The following is a 21,698-nucleotide window of genomic DNA, read 5'->3' as shown; positions in this document are numbered from 1 at the left end:
GATCACTGGCTCCCAAGGGTTCTTTTACCTTAAGCTCCCTAACTGCCTCTGGTTCATTACATAGCACCCAATCCAGTATTTCTGATCCCTTCGTAGGCTCAATGACAAACTGCTCTAAAAAGCCATCTTGTAAGCATTCAACAAACTCACTCTCTTGAGATCCATTACCAACCTAATTTTCCCAATACACCTGCATGTTTAAATCTCCCAAGACTATCATAACATTGCCCTTTTGACATGCCTTTTTTAAAAATTCCCGTTGAAATCTGTATTCAACATCCCAGCTACTGTTGGAAGGCCTGAATAAAATTGTCATCAGGGTCCTTTAACCCTTGCAGTTTCTCAACTCATCCCACAAGGATTCAACATCTTCCAATCCTTTGTCACATCTTTCTACTGATTTGATTCCATTCTTTACCAGAAGAGCCACTCCACCCCCTCTAGCTACCTTCCTATCCCTCTGATACAGTGTGTAACCTTGGACATTCAGCTTCCAACTGCAACCACGATTCAGTCATGGCCACAACTTCATACCTGACAACCTGTAATAGTGCAACAAGATCATTCACCCTATTTCTTACTCTCAATTCATTAAGATATAACACTTTGAGTACCGTATTTGCTACCCTTTTTGATTCTGCTCCCCTAATGCACTGATACTCACCCTGCTGACTGCAGTTTTGTCCTATCATCTGCCTGCCCTTCCTGACAGTCTGACTGCATGCTATCTTTGCTTTCTTACCATCTGTCCTAACCTGAGTCCCTTCATTCTGGTTCCCACCCCCTTGCTAAATTAGTTTAAACCCTCCCCAACAGCTCTAACAAACCCACCCACAAAAATATTGCCCCCCCCAGGTTCATGTGCAACCCACCCCTTTTGTACAGATCATATCTCCCCCAGAAGAGATCCCAATGATCCAAGAACCCAAGCCCTGCCCCTGCCTCTCAGCCACACATACTTAATCCATATTGCACAGACCTGCTGTATTAAATGACATTATTTTTAGAATGATTACTGGGTTTTGTTTCCTGCTTGGAACAGATTTTCAGCCATCTCTTCTGATGTGTTGTGTGAAAGAAAGGGTAAAGCTTCTCAGAGAATTTCTCATTGAATGTGTAGAGGAAAGACTTGGTGTTTGCATCGTAAAATGAAACTACCCCTGTATCATAATCAAGATAAACTCCTATCTTCCTGGGAACCTCTTGATAAGAGATATCCAATTTATCATTATCGTTTGCATGGATTTCTTTCTCATTTTGCCCAATGGACCAGAATTTATTCTTTGGTTTTACTGTAAGGTCACCCTTTCTATTTGCATTCTCTCCAGCAATTCCCAGAGACCACTTGTGATTTCCCGCAACTTCTACCTCCCAATAATGTTTCCCTGATGTGAATCCATCCGATCCCAACACACATTCCCAGGCTGTAAACCTCTCCTCATTTTCAGGAACATCTGTCTGGGAGTTCGTCAGTCTCACACTCTTCTGATCCTTTGATATCTCCAGTTGTCGATGTGCTGTTTCTGTGTCCAGTTTTATAGAGGCTGCAAGAAATGGGAAAAATTGATAACAGTTATAATGTAGGTTATAAGCTGAGAGTAACCAGCAGCAACATTCAAGTAAGACATCAAATTCAAAGCAAATTTATTATCAAATTACATATTTGTCACAGTAGCATAGCAATTAGTTCACCACTATGACAGCTCAGGGCATTACGGAGTTCAGCGTTCAATTCCAGCGCCGTCTGGGAGCAGTTTGTACGTTCTCCCCATTAACCGGTTAGTAGCTTAATTGGTCATTTTAAAAGTTGTCCTGTAATTAGGCTAGAGTACTAGATGGATGGGTTGCACCTGAACTGAAATGGGAATATCCTGGCTAGGGGGTTTGCTAATGCTACTCAGGATGGTTTATACCAGTTTTGCAGGGGGCTGGGAACCAGAGCACCAGGTCAGTAAGTGAAGGATCAGACAGGAAACTAGATGTCAGGGAAGCTAGAACTTGATAGGTGAAGTCGGTGGGTAGGGGAGTGGCAGGAAATAAGGAGGTGGGAGGTGATAGGTGATAATGGTAAATGGCTGGAGAAGAAGGAATCTGATAGAGAATAGAGAGGAACTTGTGAGAAAGGGAAAGAAGAGGGAACCCAGGAGGAGTGATAGGCAGATGAGGAGAATAAATAAATAATTTTAATCTATTTATGAGGCCAGCACAGGAAATTGACGATGAGGGAAGGGGAATGGGGAACAAATTACCAGAAGTTGGAGAAATTGATAATCATGCCATCAGGTTGGAGCTAAATCGATGGAATATGAGGTGTTGCTCCTCCAACCTGAGAGCGATCAATCTCATGGTAATGAAGAGGAGGCCATGGACTGACATGTGGGAATAGGAATTAAAACAGTTGGCCACCTGGAAATCCCACTTTTGGCAGATGGTGTGGACATGCTTGTTGCCTCACCTGAAAGGACTGTTTGCAGTTCCTCATTGTGATCCTCAGACTGTGTCAGGCTCCAGCAGAGCAATCCCAATCAGTCCCAGTCCCCTTCATACTATTACTTTGTAGTCCTGATACGTTTTTGGATTAAAATATACTTTATTCATATTGAAAATGACTTACAAAAATAAAGTTTACAGACTTTCTAGGGTTGTTTAGATAGACTTTTGCAAGTGAGGAAAGTGGAAGGATATGGTCATTATGTTGGCTCAGGAGATTTGTTCAGTTGATCACTCGATCACTAATTTAATTGGTTCTGCACAACATTGTGGTGGAAGCTGGTTCCTGTGCTGTACTGTTCTATGTTCTATGCAATCCTCAGAGATACAAACTACCTACGTGCAAGAGAGTGGGCGGATACTTGCCTGGTCAGCTTGGACCAGGAGCACACATTTGCCAGGGTACACACATGAATGGGATGGGTAAACTCTCCAAAACAGGCTTTAGGGGGGAATCAGGAATTGGATCCAACTGCTCTACATTGATAGTCTGAGAAAGAGGAACCTGGAGTCATAGAAAGGCAGCGTTCTAGGATCTCACTTCTCAGGATGAGTGGCCTGACACTGACATCGATGGTCATCAACAGGAAATGATAGGAGGTGGGGTTAGACTGATGAGGCATTATGCATTCCTGCTCCTTGCAAGGGAAAAAATGGACATAGTCTGGTAGTTGGAGACAAAGCTCAGTAATGATTTGGAAAGAGATGGCATTTGATATGTTGTTAAGCAGCTGAGATCCAAAGAGACTGAGTAGCAACATGATCAGTGAATGAGATCAATAGAAACAAGAATGCAACCTGGAAGGAATGGAGGGCAACAAGAGTCAGGCAGAGAGAGGATGACAGATGCTGAGGCACATTTGTGGGTGGGTCTCACTCTCACTGCGGGGGAAATCCTGGAGTTATTAAGAGCTGGTGTTGCAACTCTTCATTTCTGGCTCCCGGCAATATTACATCCCTGCAGCTGCCATCAACTGGCCGTTCATTCCAGCTGGAACATTCAGATGGTGCATATCCTGTTTCCTTTTATACCAACTGTGTCTGAAGCCTCTTCAGCAGCACTAGATCAGAAACTGCAAAGTACCCATCATGGGGGTTGAGAGGGATCTTTTCAAATACATATTCTGGTGCTTATGGATCAAAATGGATCATCAAGATGCTGCCAATATTCGGCGACTCTTTGTGTGCACCTCCAATTGGAATTGTCAAATTTTCCCATTGAAGACTACCACAGATGAAGTCCACAATCACAGCCACAGTAATCACATCATTTTAAGACACGTAAAAATTCTGTCGAGACTCATAATTGGTGGATCCCAGAATGCAGAGCCAGGTCAAGAGTGCATTTCCCCTTTCATTAAATAGATTGCAGAAGCCAAGCCGGTTTACCCAGATAGGATTAAAATGCAGAGCTTTAGCGCTCCACTGCTGACTATCCTGCTGGTGAGAGTACAGTTTCAGGAAAATAAAACTGAAGACCTCAGAGCAAGGTTACTGTACCAGAGGGACATCAGGGAACGACTGCTGTGTACTCTGCTTCACAGAAACATGGCTACCACCCTCCATTTTAGATGCAGCTTCACCATTCTCCGCAAAGACAGGACTGTTCTGTCATTTAAAAGCAGCGGCGGTGGAATATGCTTTATGATTAACTCATTGTGGTGCACAAAGGTGGTAGTTCTATCCCAGTCCTGCTCACCCAACCTGGAACATCTGGCGGTCAAATATCATCATTTTAATCTGCTGAGGGAATTTTCTACCAAAATTCTGGTAGTTGTGTACATTCCACTTCAGGCCAATGTCAGGGAATGACTGGAGGAGCTAAGCTCTATATTCCTAGTGTCCAAGAAGAGCAGGGTGAACTGGTAATGACAATTTCCAAGTGGCTCTCACACCTACTATGATGAAGTGCTTTGAGAGATTGGTCATAACTAGAATCAACTCCTGCTTAAGCAGGGACCTGGACCCACTGAGAGTTGCCAATTGCCATAATCATCCAGTAGATGCAATTTCACTGGTTCTCCATTCAGCCTTAGGTCATCTGAACAACAGTAGTACTTACGTCAGGCTGCTGTTTATTGATTGCAACAAAAGCATATCCTTCATTCTAATCAACAAGCTCCAAACCCTGGACCTTCCTCTGCAACTAGATCCAAAAGCCTGTGCAGATCGGAAATAACATTGTCCTCCTCATGGACAATCAACAGCGTTGGTGCACCTTAAGGACGTGTGTTTAGCCCACTGCTCTACTCTCTCTGCAACCATTAATGTGTATCCAGGCACAGCACAAACAACATCTGTAAATTTGCTGATGACACAACTATTACATATGGTGATGAGGAGAAGCACAGGAGTGAGACAGATCAGCTGGTTGAGTGGTGTCACAACAATAACCTTGCACTCATTGTCAGTAAGGCTAAGGAATTGATTGTAGACCGGAAAGAGGAAGTTGAGAGAACACCCACCATTCAGGAATCAGTGGGGGAAGGGTGAGTGGTTTCGAGTTCCTGTGTGTCTATTTCTCTGAAGGTCTAGCCTGGGCCCAACAGCTTGATGCAATTACAAATAAGGCAAAGAAGGCCGTGCCCCAGTGGCTCCAATGACTACAGACCGGTGGCATTGACCTCCACATCACGAAGACCCTGGAGAGACTTGTTCTGGAGCAGCTCCGGCCTATGGTTAGGCAACACTTAGACCCCCTCCAGTTCGCCTACCAGCCCCGACTAGGAGTTAAGGATGCCATCGCCTACCTGCTGAACCGTGTCTATGTCCACCTGGACAAGCCGGCGAGCACTGTGAGGGTCATGTTTTTTGACTTCTCCAGTGCATTCAACACCATCCGCCCTGCTCTGCTGGGTGAGAAGCTGACAGGGATGAAGGTGGATGCTTCCCTGATGTCATGGATTATTGATTACCTGACTGGCAGACCACAGTACGTGCGCTTGCAACACTGTGTGTCAGACAGAGTGGTCAGCAGCACTAGGGGCTCCACAGGGGACTGTCCTGTCTCCCTTTCTCTTCACCATCTACACCTCGGACTTCAACTACTGCACAGAGTCTTGCCATCTTCAGAAGTTTTCTGATGACTCTTCCTTAGTTGGATGCATCAGCAAGGGAGATGAGGCTGAGTACAGGGCTACGGTGGGAAACTTTGTCACGTGGTGCAAGCAGAGTCATCTGCAGCTTAATGTGGAAAAGTCTAAGGAGCTGGTGGTGGACCTGAGGAGGGCCAAGGCACCGGTGACCCCTGTTTCCATCCAAAGTGTCAGTGTGGACATGGTGGAGGATTACAAGTACCTGGGGATACGAATTGACAATAAACTGGACTGGTCAAAGAACAATGAGGCTGTCTGTAAGAAGGGTCAGAGCCGTTTCTATTTCCTGAGGAGATGGAGGTCCTTTAACATCTGCTGGACGATGTTGAGGATGTTCTACGAGTCTGTGGTGGCCAGTGTTATCATGTTTGCTGTTGTGTGCTGAGGCAGCAGGCTGAGGGTAGCAGACACCAACAGAATCAACAAACTCATTCGCAAGGCCAGTGGTGTTGTGGGGGTGGAATTGGACTCTCTGACGGTGGTGTCTGAAAAGAGGGTTTTACTTTACAACTTTACAACTCCTCCCTCGGAGTGTCAGACACTCTGAGCCAATAGGCTGCCCCTGGACTAATTTCCACTTGGAATAATTTACTTATTATTATTTAATTACTTCTGGTTTTATTTTGCTATATTTCTTCACTATTCTTGGCTGGTGCAACTATAACGAAACCCAATTTCCCTCGGGATCAATAAAGTATGTCTGTCTGTCAGTCTGTCTGACAATGACTATCTTTCTTTTGTTTGATGAGACTTGGTATGTTCCAAAAGACACTTGCAAATTTCAATAGTGGTATTGTGGAAAGCATTCAAACTGGTTGCATCACTGTCTGGTAGAGGGGCCACTGCAGAGGATGGGAAAAAAGCTGCAGAAATGTGTAAACTCAGCCAGCTCCATCATGGGCACCAGCCTCCTCACCATCACGGAGATATAAAGGTGATGCAGTTGTGCTGCTGAACTGGCTCCGTGGCTGTGGATTCACTTTCGGAGACTCGACCTGTGATTTGATAACGTTTTTACTGTTTGCAGAATTTGATCTTTTCTCACACATTGGGTGTTTGATGGTCTTTGTTCTGTGCGGTTTCTTTCAGTGGGTTCTATTGTGTTTCTTTGTTTTGCGGCTGCCTGCAAGTAGTTGACTCTCAAGGTTGTATAACATGTACATACTTTGATAATAATGTACTTTGAATTTTGAAAAGGTACCATCCATCATAGGAAGCACAATGTCCCAGGACTTGCCCTCTTCTCATTGCTACCGTCAGAGGAGGAGGAGGTGCAGGAGCCTGAAGACACACACCCAACATTCAGGGACAGCTTCTTCCCCACTGTCATCAGATTTCTGAATGGACAGTGAACCTATGATCACTACTTCAACTATTTTCCCTCTCTGTTTACACGACTTATTTAATTTGTCAAAATATATATATATATGTTCTTTATTATGATGCATTGGAATGTACTGCTGCCGCAAGACCACAGTTTCTCAACATACGCCGCAGATGTAGACAAACCTGACTCTGATTCTGATGCGACATCAGATGGAGCCAAAATACCCATCGTAATCAATCAAAGATCTTACCTGGATTTTTACACATGTTCTCCCAATCTGGAAACAAAAACAGCCAGTTAGTATGGAAAAACTTTCCCTCTACATTGAATTACCATGCAATTATACTCATAATGTTCAACCTTCATTTGAATTGGAAGTTTATGATTAGCTTTATTTGTCACATGTACATCGAAACATGAAATCAAAGTGAAATGCACCTCTGCATCAGTGACCAACACAGTCTGATGTACTGGGCACAGCTCGCAAGCATCGTTATGCTCCGGTGCCAGTGTAGCATGCCCACAACTAATTCATCATTTTACATCAAAACATACAGTGAAATACATCATTTGAGTTAAGGGGCAACACAATCCTCACTGATTCGATTTGATGTAAAGGACACATTTCATTGTGTTTTTGATGTACATGTGACAAGTAAAGCTAATCTTCATTTTTCTTTGAGAGAGCAACGATCAAATTTGAAATTGGATTTAGCTGGGTCGCCCCCGAGGTAGGTCATGTTGTAACTAGGTTGAAGGGTGTAGAACAGACTGCATAATTACACTAACTGGGGGTACGTAAAGTTGAAGTCTCACCCGAAGCTGATTTCCAAAGTAAACAACCCCAGCACAGACACTGTTCTAAAAAATCAGAAGTTGTATGGGTGCAAAGGGACTGAAATATAATCTGATTCCAGGAATGAAAGGGTCAACACGTGAGGAGTGTTTGATGGTTCTGAGGCTGTATTTGCAGGAGTTTGGAAGAATGGGTATGTTGGAGGGGGTGGGGCAGAGAGAATCTCAATGAAATCTCTAACATCTTGAAAGGCTCACATAAAGGGGAGAAGGAGAGGATGTTTCCTATAGTGGGGGGTGGGGTCTGGGACAAGTGGGCACAGTCTCAGAATAGAAGGACATCCCCCCAGAAGAGAGACGATGAGGAAATTTCTTCAGCAGGTTTGTGGTGAATCTGTGGATTTCATTGCCACAGATGACTATGGAGGCCAGGTCTTTGGGTATTTTTAAATGAAGGTTCATAGGTTCCTGATCAGTCAGGGTGAAATGTTGCACAGAGACAGTACGGTTAAAATGGATAATAAATCATCCAAGATGGAATGGTGGATCAGACCGAAGGGCCAAATGGCCTCTTTATGTTCTTACATCATATTGTTGTTAATTATTTTCAACATTTCAGTTTTATTCACAGCATGACAGACATCCCCCCATTACTACATTCAGATTCATTTATTTATCACATGTACATTGACACATACAGTGAAATGCTTCACTTGTGTTAATAACCAGCACGTCCTGGGGATATGTTGGGGACACCCCACCAGTGTCACTGCACGGTCCAGGGCCAACATAATTTGACCAAAATGGTCAGAAAAACACAAGCAACAAGAATATTAGCACCAACACCAACTCCAGCAACACCACCTCCACTAACAACAACAACAATAACAGTAAAGCCAGGCCATTGCTCCCTCGTTCCCATCCACCCACTCACTCACAGGCAGTCCTCCAGCCTCAGGACATGTCTGGCCTCCAGCTTCCAGAGGGCTCACTGACTCAGACATCTATCATATGATAACACTGAGATGGTCTTCCTTGGTGATATCCCTCCAATCTACTTCCCACCTTCTCTAACTATGCCCTATCGCTGTTTGTTCTGAGTCTCACCATTCTGCAGCTTAGAGGAGTTTAAACTGATGGTGCACAGGGAATCTACATTCCTCAACATTTTCATAACATTTCTGTTAAATATTATGACTTACCTGACTCAACAAGAGGTTTCCAGTGGCCTGAAAAATTAAGAAAAATATACTTTAATAACCTTATTGGTGCAAAGTTATTGGTCATTTTCTATGATAGCCCAAGGTCAGGGTGGGTAACCTCACTTCCCTGGCAGAGGAGGTGAACGTAAGTGAAAGACTCAGGCTCAACGTACAGACTCCATTTCAATGCAATGCCGTGGGGTGCTGTGCTGATGGAGAAGTGATCTTTTCATAGAAATATTAAATGGAGGCCCAGACTGCGCTTCCTCGGTTGGAGGGAAACAGCAGGGTCATTCTCTTGGTTTGTCAGTCAATTGATATCCTGCAGTCGACATCTCCACAGAGTTCTCTGTGTCTACAGTGTAGAAGCAGGCCTTTCAGCTCATCTAGTCCACAAAACGTCAGTCAGCCTAATCCCATCAACCTGCACTCCATATCCCTCCCATCCGTGTACTTACCTAAACTGCTCTTAAATGTTGAAATTCAACCTACATCCAGCACTTCTGCTAGCTGCTCGTTCCACACTCACACCACCCTTTGATGAAGAAGTTCCCCCTCAATTTCTCCTTTAAATATTTCACCCTTCACCCTTAACCTATGAACTCTAGTTGTAGTCTCATGCAACCTCAGTGGAAAAGCCTGCTTGGTTTACTCTATATGTACCACTCATAATGTTGTATACCTCTATCAAATCTCCCCTCATTCTCCTGTGCTCCAGGAAATTAAGTCCTAACCTATTTACACTTTCCCTACAACTCAGATCCTGAAGTCCTGACAACATCCTTGTAAATTTTCTCTGTATTCTTTCAATCTTATTGATATCTTTCCTGTAGGTGGGTGATCAGAACTGCACACAATAGTCCGAATTTAGCCTCACCAGCACCCTATTCAAATTCAACATAACATCCAGCTTCAACACTCAATACTCTGATTTAAGAAGGCCAATTTTCCAAAGATCTTTTGATGACCCTGTCTGTCTGTGATGCCACTTTCAAGAAATCATGGATCTATTTTCCCAGACAGACAGACAGACAGACAGACATACTTTATTGATCCCGAGGGAAATTGGGTTTCGTTACAGCCGCACCAACCAAGAATAGTGTAGAAATATAGCAATATAAAACCATAAATAATTAAATAATAATAAGTTAATCATGTCAAGTGGAAATAAGTCCAGGACCAGCCTATTGGCTCAGGGTGTCTGACACTCCGAGGGAGGAGATCCTGCTGTTCTCCCACACTCTTCAGTGCCCTACCATCCTCAGTGCAAGGCCTACACTGGTTTGTACTCCTTCAACATATCTGGTTAATACTGATGTTTGTGTGACCATACATCAGCCAGTGTCTTTCCTTAAGAAAGACATCTACATCTCAGTGAGCTAGGACACGCAGAAGCCTTTAAGCCTAACTTTAAAAACTAACGGTTAGAAACATAGAAAACCTACAGCACAATATAGGCCCTTCGGCGTACAAAGTTGTGCTGAACATGTCCCAATCTTAGAAATTACTGGGCTCTCTTTTTTTTTTTAAACACCATGTACCTATCCAAAAGTCTCTTAAAAGACCTTATGATATCCGCCTCCACTACCGTTGCTGGCAGCCCATTCCACACACTCACCACTCTCTGAGTAAAAAACTTATCCCTGACATCTCCTCTATACCTGCTTCCCAGCACTTCAAAACCTGTGTACTCTTGTGGCAACCATTTCAGCCCTAGGAAAAAGCCTCTGACTATCCACATGACCAATGTCTCTCATCATCTTATACACTTCTATCAGATCACCTCTCATCCTCTGTCGCTCCAAGGAGAAAAGGCCAAGTTCACTCAACCTGTTTTCATAAGGCATGCTCCCCAATTCAGGCAACATCCTTGTAAATCTCCTCTGTATCTTTTCTATGGCTTCCCTATCCTTCCTGTAGTGAGGCGACCAGAACTGAGCACAGTACTCCAAGGGGTCTGACGAGGGTCCTATATAGCTGCAATATTACCGCTTACCAATACATCGCATGCCTTCTTAACCCCAGAGTCAACATGTGCAGCTGCTTTGAGCATCCTATGAACTCAGACCCCAAGATCCCTCTGATCCTCCACACTACTAAGAGACTTACCATTAATACTATATTCTGCCATCATATGTGACCTACCAAAATGAACCACTTCACACTTATCTGGGTTGAACTCCATCTGCCACTTTTCAGCCCTGTTTTGCTTCCTATCAATGTCCCGCTGTAACCTCTGGCAGCCCTCCACACTATCCACAACACCTCCAACCTTTATGTCATCAGCAAACTTTCTAAGCCATCCCTCCACTTCCTCATCCAGGTCATTTATAAAAATCACGAAGAGTAAGGGTCCCAGAACAGATCCCTGAGGCACTCCACTGGTCACTGACCTCCATGCAGAATGGGACCTGTCTACAACCACTCTTTGCCTTCTGTGGGCAAGTCAATTCCGGATCCACAAAGCAATGTCCCCTTGGATCCCATGCCTCATTACTTTCTCAATAAGCCTTGCATGGGGTACCTTATCAAATGCCTTGCTGAAATCCATATACACTACATCTACAGTTTTTCCTTCATCAATGTGTTTAGTCACATCCTCAAAAAGCTTGTTGAGCTGACGCTATCAATGTCCCGCTGTATCTGTGCTGTAGTACTCTGTGATTCTTTTTATGACTCTGGAGGCATGGGAAATGAACATCAGGTTGTTCTTCCTTTATTCCCCATTTTGAAAAGTTGCAAGTCACTTATATTATGTAAATTCAAGCAAAAACGGTTTGTGTTTGCTGTGTGATTAAATTGAATGTCACATCTTTGTACAGTTTGAAAGAGCCTTTCCCCATGCAATATCTCACAAGGAAACAGATCTTGAAACAAAGGTTGGTACTTACAGATCCACACTGATGTTACAGAGTTGGATTAAATAATAACCAGGCAGCCTACAGAGAAGAAGTTATCAGCCTGACACAGTGGTATCAAGAAAACAACTTCTCCCTCAATGTTGCGGACTGCTTGAAGAATGGAGACAGGGTAAACCCTATAGACGTAAACGGATCTGGAGTTGAGAGCCTGAACAGCTTTAAGTTCCTCGGCATACACCTCGGCACTGCCAGGTGTGCTGGTAGGGGCAGACATATTGGAAGCATTAAAGAGACTGTGAGATAGGCACATGGATGAAAGAAAAAAAATGAGAGTTAAGTGGGAGAGAAGGGTTGTATTGATCTTGAAGTAGGTAAATGGTTGGCTCAACATTGTGGGCTGAATGGCCTGTACTGTGCTGTACTGTTCTACCGTAGGTTCTATGTTCTAATCAAATTCAGATGATCAGAGAACTAACAGACCCTCAGTCCTAAATGACTCACCTCTATATTTGAGGTGATGAGGAAATGCATTATTCTGGGATACAGATCTCCTTATCCTTTACAAACAGAGGCTGTGTGTTTAAGTAATCTTACGAATCTCCCTCCACTTTTTAGCTTTTTAGCAAACCTTTCAGCTAACCACCAAGCTTTTCAGCTGGATGTTGTAGGAGAATAGGGCTTTGTCATGTTTTGTTACTGTAAAGAGTTGACATTGTATGTGTGGGATTGGAGTGCAGAGCTGATATTTTTCTTGTCATTTACCTTTCCTATGCTTGCTTATAATTTTATATAATCACTGATGTGTAATGAGAAGCCACATAATACAGCAAAAATTAGTGGGAAGTCAGGGGATTTGGAAACTTTTAAAAACCAAAAGGCGGCAACTAAAAAAATCATAAAGAAGGAAACAATAGAATAAGAAGGTAAGCTAACCAATAATATTAAAGAGGATACTTCAGACAGATAAAGTGTAAAAGAGAAGCAAGAGTAGATATCGAACCGCTGGAAAGTGATGCTGGAGAGGTAGTAATGGGGCAAGGAAATTGTGGATGAACTGATTAAGTATTTTGCATCAGTCTTCTCTGTGGAAGACACCAGCAGTGTGCCAGAAGTTCCAGAGTGTCAGGGGGCAGAAGTGTGTGAAGTTGCCATTAATGGGCAGAAGGTTCTTGGGAAACTGAAGGTAGATAAGTCACTTAAACCGATGGTATACATCCCAGGGTTCTGAAAGGGGTGGCTGAAGATATTGTGAAGGCACATATAATGATCTTTCAAGAATCAGTAGGTGAGGCCTCATTTGGAGTATTGAGAGCACTTTTGAGCCTCGTAACTAAGAAAGTATGTGCTGCCATTGGAAAGGGTTCAAACAGGTTCACAAAAATGATTCCGGATCGGAAAGGCTTGTCATATGAGAAGCATTTGATGGCTCTGGGCCTCTACTCACTGGAATTCAGAAAAATGAGGAATGACCTTATTGAAACCTATCGAATTTTGAAAGGCCTGGACAGAGTGGATGTGGTGAGGATGTTTCCTATGATGGGGAGCCTAAAGACCAGAGGACACAGCCTCAGAATAGAGGGATATCCATTTAGAACAGAGATGAGGAGAAATTTCTTTAGCCAGAGAGTGGTGAATCTGTGGAATTCATTGCCACAAGTGGCTGAGGAGGCCAAGTCATTGGGAATATTTAAGACAGAGGTTGTTAGATTCTTGATTAGTCAGGGCATGAGAGAATACTGGGAGAAGACAGGAGATTTGGGCTGAGAGGGAAAATGGATCAGCCATGATGAAATGGTGGAGCAGACTTGATGGGCCAAATAGCCTAATTCTTCTCCTATATCTTATGGTCTAAATGCTTTGTCAATTTTCAGTACATCATTTAACAACCCTGTACTGCAGCTTCAGCCGCTGGTGCCTTACTGAAACCTGTCAAATACTGCAAGGCTGAGGTAGATTAGATGTGTCCAACAGTGGAGGAGTCTAGCACTGGAGGGCACAGCCTCAAAAAAATTAAGGACGTCCCTTTAGAACAGAGATGAGGAGGAATTCCTTTAGCCAGGATACAGGGAGAAGGCAGGAGAATGGGGTTGAGAAGGATAATAAAATAGCCAAGATGGAATGGTGCAGCAGACTCGATGGCCTGAATGGCCTAATGTCTTACTGTACCTTATGGTCTCTTTACAAGGCACATCTACAAGAGCTGGGAGTTTATTCATTGTTATAGTGCATTTATTTCAGTTATTATACACTCACCATACTGTTTGACGGATTCGTCATCTTCTAGACCTAGAAAATTCAACAAGGGAATTGTAGTTAATATAAACACCAGCATCTCTCATTAACATCTATTTCTGCTTATAATTATGAATGAATAGAGTGAATTCTGCATTTCAAAACTGAACGAGTAATTGCACCAGCGAATGCAAACTCCAGTACTACAGAAGGAATGTCAGGTCCATAACTGTTGCTGTATCCAAAGCTATCAGTCATTATTTGATATCCCATGGAGTGAAGCTTATTGGCTGACAACTGACTTCTGGGATGGAGGGAATGCTGGGTGTCACCTTATCTCCAGAAACACCACATGTGGTCAGTTTTGTAATGTGGCCATGGACAGATCCATTTGCCATAAGGAGATGTCATTCTTGCCAATCAAGTAAGTTCATCCGCTCACGATTGTTTGCACATTTCCACTTGCGGATCCAATTTTTTCAGATTTATTTTTATTTACTTAGAGATACAGCACAGAATAGGCTCTTCCTGCCCTTCGAGGAGTGCTGCCAGCAATCCTCAATTTAACCCGAGCCTAAACACAGGATAATTTACAATGACCAATCAATCTATTAACGGGTATTGCAACACTGAAAGGAAACCCACACATTCCCCAGGGAGGACACAGAACACCGGACTGGACTCCAATGCCCCGAGCTGTAACAGCATTGCGCTAATCACTACGTCCTAATATGGCATCCTGGTCCTTCGTGCCTTGACCACTTTGATCAGTGACCATGCTGCCAAGTGATTCCTGAAGGGAGAGGCCCTCTACCCAGGGTTTGTTTTGTACAATTACTATTTTCAGTGCTTCTTCCATACATGTTGAACATTGAGCAGTACGGTTCCATTGGCTGAGAAGGTCACTGCTGGGTAGTTGGCAGGAGATGTCCATGTCCACGTTGAACCCAATTCTACTGGATATTATGGGATCGGTAGTCAATGCTCGGACTCCAGTGCTACCTGCTCCCATAAGTATCGGTCTCACTGCTGGGGCAGTTTTGCCAGCAGGACAGGAAGTACCTAAGGACAACAGCAGTCAACTCCAGAATATTGCCTACAAGGGCTGCCTTGGTCAGTATAACAGATTAGCTTTGTTTATCACCTGTACATTAAAACACACAGTGAGGTACATTGTCTATATCAATGACCAATACAGTCTGTGAAAAGCTGGGGACAGCCCGCAAGTGATGCCGTGCTAACACAGCATGACTAGAACTCACTCATCCTGACCCTAACAGCTCATGTGTGGAATGTGGGAAAAAAATCAGAATACTGTATTTCACAGGGAGAATGTACAAACTGCTTACAGAGAGTGGCAGGAACTGTACCCCAACCTTCCAATGGCATGCACTAGAATACAAAGTCGAGGATGTAATGCTTTGGTTTTACACAGCATTGGTCACACCAACCCGGGAATACTGAGAGCAGCTTTGAGCTGCTTTTCTAAGAAAAGATATGTTGGCATTGAAGAGGGTCGAGGATTTTCACGAGTGATTCCAGGAATGAAAGGGTTAATGTGTGGGGATAGTTTGATGGCTCTGGGCCTGTACTGACTGGTGTTTTGAAGAATGAGGTGGGCTCTTATTGAAAGCTATTGAATATTGCTAGATAGACTGGATGTTTCCAATAGTGGTGAAGACTAGAATGAGAGGACAGCCTCAAAATAGAAGGATGTTCCTTATAACAGAGATGAGGAGAAATTTCTTTAACTGGGGGTAGTGTCTCTGTGGAATTCATTGCCACCGATGGCTGTGCAGACCATCATTGGGTATATTTACAGGACAGGTTGATAGATTCTTGATTAGTCAGAGCATCAAAGGGTACAGAGAGAAGGCAGGAGAACGTGGTTGAGAGGGATAATAAATTAGACATGATGGCATGGTAGAAGGGCTGAGTGGCCTAAATTTGCTTTAAGTGGCCAACAGATCCCTTTGTGGGGGATCTCTGAAAATACAAACAACTGTCCTCAAATGTCCTCCGGGAGACCTTTGCAAGGACAACTGGACTGGAACTGACGAAGTCAGAATTCAGCGCGTGGGTTGATACCAGGTGGAGTATCTGCTTATATCGTTCTTTTGCTTTAACACTGGATGTAGCACAACTGAGCAGCTTGCTAGGCCACTTCAGAAACAGAATGGATTCCGATTCAGATTTGTTTATCTCATTATGTCGAAACAGACAGTGAAACGTGTCCGCGACACACACAAAATGCTGGGGGAGCTCAGCAGGCCAGGCAGCATCGAAGGAAAAAAAGTAAACAGTCGATGTTTCAGGCTGAGAGCCATATCAGGACTGGAGAAAAAAGATGAGAAGTCAGAGAGAGGGGAGGAAGAAATACAAGGTAGTAGGTGACAGGTGAAACCGGGAGAAGAGGCGGGTGAGGCAAAGAGCTGGGAAGTTGATTGATGAAACAGATGAAGGGTTGGAGAAGGCAGAATCTGATAGGAGAGGGCAGAATGCCATGGAAGTAAGTGAAGTGTGAGGAGGTGATGGGCAGGTAAGGAGAGAGAGGGAAATGGGAGTGGGGAATGATGAAGTGTGAGGAACACCAGAGGGAGGTGATGGGTAGGTAAGAAGGGAGAGGGAAATGGGAATGGGGAATGATGAAGTGTGAGAAACACCAGAGGGAGGTGATGGGCAGGTAAGAAGGGAGAGGGAAATGGGAATGGGGAATGATGAAGTGTGAGAAACACCAGAGGGAGGTGATGGGCAGGTAAGGACAGAGAGGGAAATGGGAATGGGGAATGATGAAGTGTGAGGAACACCAGAGGGAGGTGATGGGCAGGTAAGGAGAGAGAGGGAAATGGGAATGGGGAATGATGAAGTGTGAGGAACACCAGAGGGAGGTGATGGGCAGGTAAGAAGGGAGAGGGAAATGGGAATGGGGAATGATGAAGTGTGAGAAACACCAGAGGGAGGTGATGGGCAGGTAAGGACAGAGAGGGAAATGGGAATGGGGAATGATGAAGTGTGAGGAACACCAGAGGGAGGTGATGGGCAGGTAAGGAGAGAGAGGGAAATGGGAATGGGGAATGATGAAGTGTGAGGAACACCAGAGGGAGGTGATGGGCAGGTAAGGAGGGAGAGGGAAATGGGAATGGGGAATGATGAAGTGTGAGGAACACCAGAGGGAGGTGACGGGCAGGTAAGGAGGGAGAGGGAAATGGGAATGAGGAGTGATGAAATGTGAGGAACACCAGAGGGAGGTGATGGGCAGGTAAGGAGGGAGAGGGAGAGGGGAATGGGGAATGATGAAGTGTGAGGAACACCAGAGGGAGGTGATGGGCAGGTAAGGAGGGAGAGGGAAATGGGAATGGGGAATGATGAAGTGTGAGGAACACCAGAGGGAGGTGATGGGCAGGTAAGGAGAGAGAGGGACATGGGAATGGGGATGATGAAGTGTGAGGAACACCAGAGGGAGGTGATGGGCAGGTAAGGAGGGAGAGGGAGAGGGGAATGGGGAATGATGAAATGTGAGGAACACCAGAGGGAGGTGATGGGCAGGTAAGGAGGGAGAGGGAAATGGGAATGGGGAATGATGAAGTGTGAGGAACACCAGAGGGAGGTGATGGGCAGGTAAGGAGGGAGAGGGAATTGGGAATGGGGAATGATGAAGTGTGAGGAACACCAGAGAGAGGTGATGGGCAGGTAAGGAGAGAGAGGGAAATGGGAATGGGGAATGATGAAGGAGGGTCGGAGGTGTGACTGCAAGTTTGAGAAATCAATGTTCATGCCATCAGGTTAGAGGCTACCCAGACGGAATATAAGATGTTGCTCCTCCAACATGTGTGGCTTCGTTGTGCAGTAGAGGAGGCCATGGGGTGACATGTTGGAATGGAAATGGGAAGTGGAATTAAAACGGGTGGCCATTGGGAGTCCCGCTTTTTCTGGTGGATGGAGCGTAGGTGCTCGGCGAAGTTGTCTCCTAATCTACGTCCGGTCTAACCGATATACAGGAGGCCACACCGGGAGCACCGGATACAGTAGATGAACCCAACAGGCTCACGGGTGAAGTGTGGCCTCACCTGGAAGGACTGTTTGGGGTCCTGAATGGTAGTGAGGGAGGGGGTGTAGGGGCAGGTGTAGCAATTGTTCTGCTTGCAAGGATGTGCCAGGAGGGAGATCAGTGGGGAGGGAAAGATGTGCTTGGTGGTGGGATCCCACTGGAGATGGCAGAAGTTGTGGATAATTAGCTGCTGGACGTGGAGGCTGGTGGAGTGGTAGGTGAAGACAAGAGGAACCCAATCCCTGGTGGGGTGGCAGAAGGATGGGGTGAGAGCAGATATGTATGAGATGGAAGAGATATGGTTGAGAGGAGTGTTAACGGTGGAGGAAGGGAACCCCTTTCTTTGAAAAAGGGGGACATATCCTTAGTTCTGGAATGAACAGCCTCATTCTGAGAGCAGTTGCAGAGGAGATGGAGAAATTGAGAGAACGGGATGGCATTTTTACAAGTAACAGGGTGGGAAGAGGTATAGTCCAGGTAGCAGTGGGAGTCAGAGAGTTTATAACAGACATCAGTAGATAAGCTGTCTCCTGACATAGAGGCAGAGAGATTGAGAAAGGGGAGGGAGGTGTCGGAAAGGGATCAGGTAAACTTGAGGGTAGCGTGGAAGAAACGCTCTGAGCTTTAATAGTCCCATGCTACATTACCGTGGTGTCCATCACGTTGACTTCAAAACATACAGCAAAATGCATCATTTGTGTTAACAACCATCACGACCCAAGGATGTGCTGGGGGCAGCCCGCACGTGTTACCACACATTCCATCTCCAACCTATCAGACAATGTTCAGCAGAACAACACAGAACACAAAAAGCAACAAAACAAACAGCAAAGAGAGCTGCACTCCTTCCTCCCACAGTCACATTCACCGTCCTTCAACCCCAGGACAAGCATCCAACCCACATGGATTTGGGCCTGCAGACACCTAACCACTTCGAAGCCAATTGTTACATGGGCCTCTCTGAATCCTCTCCCACAGGAACCCCACCCCCACATCAACCAACCTCAACCTAAAATATCAGGATTTCATGGTTTGCAAAGATCCAAAAGAGTGTCAGACTATTTCTGCACACATGCCGCTTCCCCTACTTATTTCAAGCTACATGATGTGGCCACTTTATTAGGTACACCTGCTCATTAATGCAAATAACTAATAAAGGCTTGTTATTGAGAAAGATCCGAGGAGAGTGGCCAGAGTTGTTCAAGCTGACTGTAATTCAGATAACCAAGCGTTACAACAGTGATGTGCAGACGAGCACTTCTGAGCACATGACACATCGAACCTTGAAACAGATGGGCTGCAGCAGCAGAAGACAACACCGGGTTCCACTCCTGTACCAAATAAAGTAGCCACTGGGTGTGTTTAATTTCATTGGTAACAGGAAGAATAAAGTGGGTTAAATTGTGACTCGGTGTTGCCCAATGGCTGCGTGAGACCAAGACCATACCTTTCATGTATTTACGTCTTCTTAAGGTCCAGAAAATGCCAAGACCAAGAGCTATCAACAGAAGACAGAGGAGCAGACACAAGAACACCAGCCAGCCCGAGACAACGGGGAAGAAAACATCTGAAAAGCAAATGCCAATGATTAGACAACATCGCCTTGAAAATAACCCACAGACATCATTCATTTTCTATTTAAGAAAAATAAGGCTGAAGGTGCATGGCTACTTTGGGAAGTGCCCTGTATTTCTAAAGCCACAAGGGAAGATATGAATAAAATTGCACGGGTGCAGAGAAAGTTTACAAAGATGCTGCCAGAAAGTGAGGTCCCGAGTTACAGTGAAATGTTAACGAGATTAGGACTTTGTGCCCTGGAACACAGGAGAATAAAGAGGAAATTCGATGAAGATATACACAATTATGAGGGGTATAGATAGGACAAACAGAAGCTGGCTTTTCCACTGAAGTTGGGTGAGACTAGAACTAGAGGTCCTGGATTAAGGGTGAAAGGTGAAATATTTTTGGGAAACTTGAGAAGGAGCTCATAGGATGGTGTGAGCTGCCAGCAGAAGCAGCGAATGTGGGTTTGATTTCAACATTTGAGAGAAGTTTTAAGAAATACACAGATGAACAGGGTTTGGAGGGCTATGGTCTAGGTGCAGGTTGATGGAACTATGCAGAATAACAGTTAGATATGGACTGGGTGGATTTAAACTGCAAACATGGGCAAATGGAACCAGCATAGATTGACATCTTGGTTGGCATGCACCAGTTGGGCAGAAGGGCCTGTTTCCACACAAAATTCAGGATTCAAGATTGCTTAATGGCATTTCCAGTACACAAGGAGATTGAACCAACTGTTAATCTGAATCCAATGCAGCATAAGAAAAATCCAAATATAAAGAACACCTTAACACAATAAATATGAATATATATACATTCAGGGTCTGATTTGGAGCAGTCAACATGGATTTGTGCGTGGAAGGTCATGTTTGACAAATCTTATTGAATTTTTTGAAGCGGTTGACGAGGGTAAAGCAGTGGATGTTGTCTATATGGACTTCAGTAAGACCTTTGACAAGTTTCCACACGGAAGCTTAGTTAGGAAGGTTCAATCGTTAGGTACTAATATTGAAGTAGTAAAACGGATTCAACAGTGGCTGGATGGGAGATGCCAGAGAGTAGTGGTGGATAACTGTTTGTCGGGTTGGAGGCCGGTGACTAGTGGTGTTCCTCAGGGATCTGTACTGGGTCCAATGTTGTTTGTCATATACATTAATGATCTGGATGATGGGGTGATAATTTGGATTAGTAAGTAAGCAGATGATACTAAGGTAGGTGGCGTTGTGGATAATGAAGTAGGTTTTCAAAGCTTGCAGTGAGATTTAGGCCAGTTAGAAGAGTGGGCTGAAAAATGGCAGATGGAGTTTAATGCTGATAAGTGTGAGGTGCTACATTTTGGTAGGAATAATCCAAATAGGACATACATGATAAATGGTAGGGCATTGAAGAATGCAGTAGAGCAGAGTGATCTCGGAATAATAGTGCATAGTTCCCTGAAGGTGGAATCTCATGTGGATAGGGTGGTGAAGAAAGCTTTTGGTACGATGGCCTTTATAAATCAGAGCATTGAGTATAGGAGTTGGGATGTAACGTTAAAATTGTACAAGGTATTGGTGAGGCAAAAATTGGAGTATTGTGTACAGTTCCGGTCACCAAATTATAGGAAAGATTTCAACAAAATAGAAAGAGTACAGAGGAGATTTACTAGAATGTTACCTGGGTTTCAGCATCTAAGTTACAGAGAAAGATCGAACAAGTTAGGTCTTTATTCGTTGGAGCGCAGAAGGTTGATGTGGGACTTGATAGAGGTATTTAAAATTATGAGGGGGATAGATAGAGTTGACGTGGATAGGCTTTTTCCATTGAGAGTAGGGGAGATTCAAACAAGAGGACATGACTTGAGAGTTAAGGGGCAAAAGTTTAGGGGTAACTCGAGGGGGAACTTCTTTACTCAGAGAGTGGTAGCCTTGTGGAATGAGCTTCCAGTAGAAGTGGTAGAGGCAGGATCGATTTTGTCATTCAAAAAAAAATTGGATAGGTATATGGACAGGAATGGAATGGAGGGGTATGGGCTGAGTGCAGGTAGGTGGGACTAGGTGAGAGTAAGCGTTCGGCATGGACTAGAAGGGCCAAGATGGCCTG

General features: G+C 44.5%; 1 protein-coding gene across 3 annotated transcripts in view; it reads right to left on the bottom strand.

Annotated features, from left to right (window-relative positions):
- Positions 1-856: 856 nt before the first annotated feature.
- LOC140720287 (butyrophilin subfamily 1 member A1-like) overlaps positions 857-21,698 on the bottom strand; it is a 42,189-nt gene continuing 21,347 nt past the window's right edge. For 2 of the 3 annotated variants that reach the window (XM_073035156.1, XM_073035158.1), the window contains exons 5-9: positions 19,498-19,617; positions 14,024-14,056; positions 8,910-8,936; positions 7,163-7,189; positions 857-1,544 (exon numbers count right to left, since the gene is read on the bottom strand). In XM_073035156.1, the coding sequence (XP_072891257.1) occupies positions 988-1,544; positions 7,163-7,189; positions 8,910-8,936; positions 14,024-14,056; positions 19,498-19,617 (764 nt within the window). In that variant the 3' untranslated portion in view covers positions 857-987. The remainder of the gene's footprint in view (positions 1,545-7,162; positions 7,190-8,909; positions 8,937-14,023; positions 14,057-19,497; positions 19,618-21,698) is intronic. The other variant, XM_073035166.1, reaches the window with a different exon arrangement.

Source organism: Hemitrygon akajei, chromosome 2 (genome assembly GCF_048418815.1).
Source record: "Hemitrygon akajei chromosome 2, sHemAka1.3, whole genome shotgun sequence".
NCBI lineage: Eukaryota > Metazoa > Chordata > Chondrichthyes > Myliobatiformes > Dasyatidae > Hemitrygon > Hemitrygon akajei.
The sequence above is the reverse complement of the archived record's forward strand: the minus strand, read 5'-3'. Positions and strand labels throughout refer to the sequence as shown.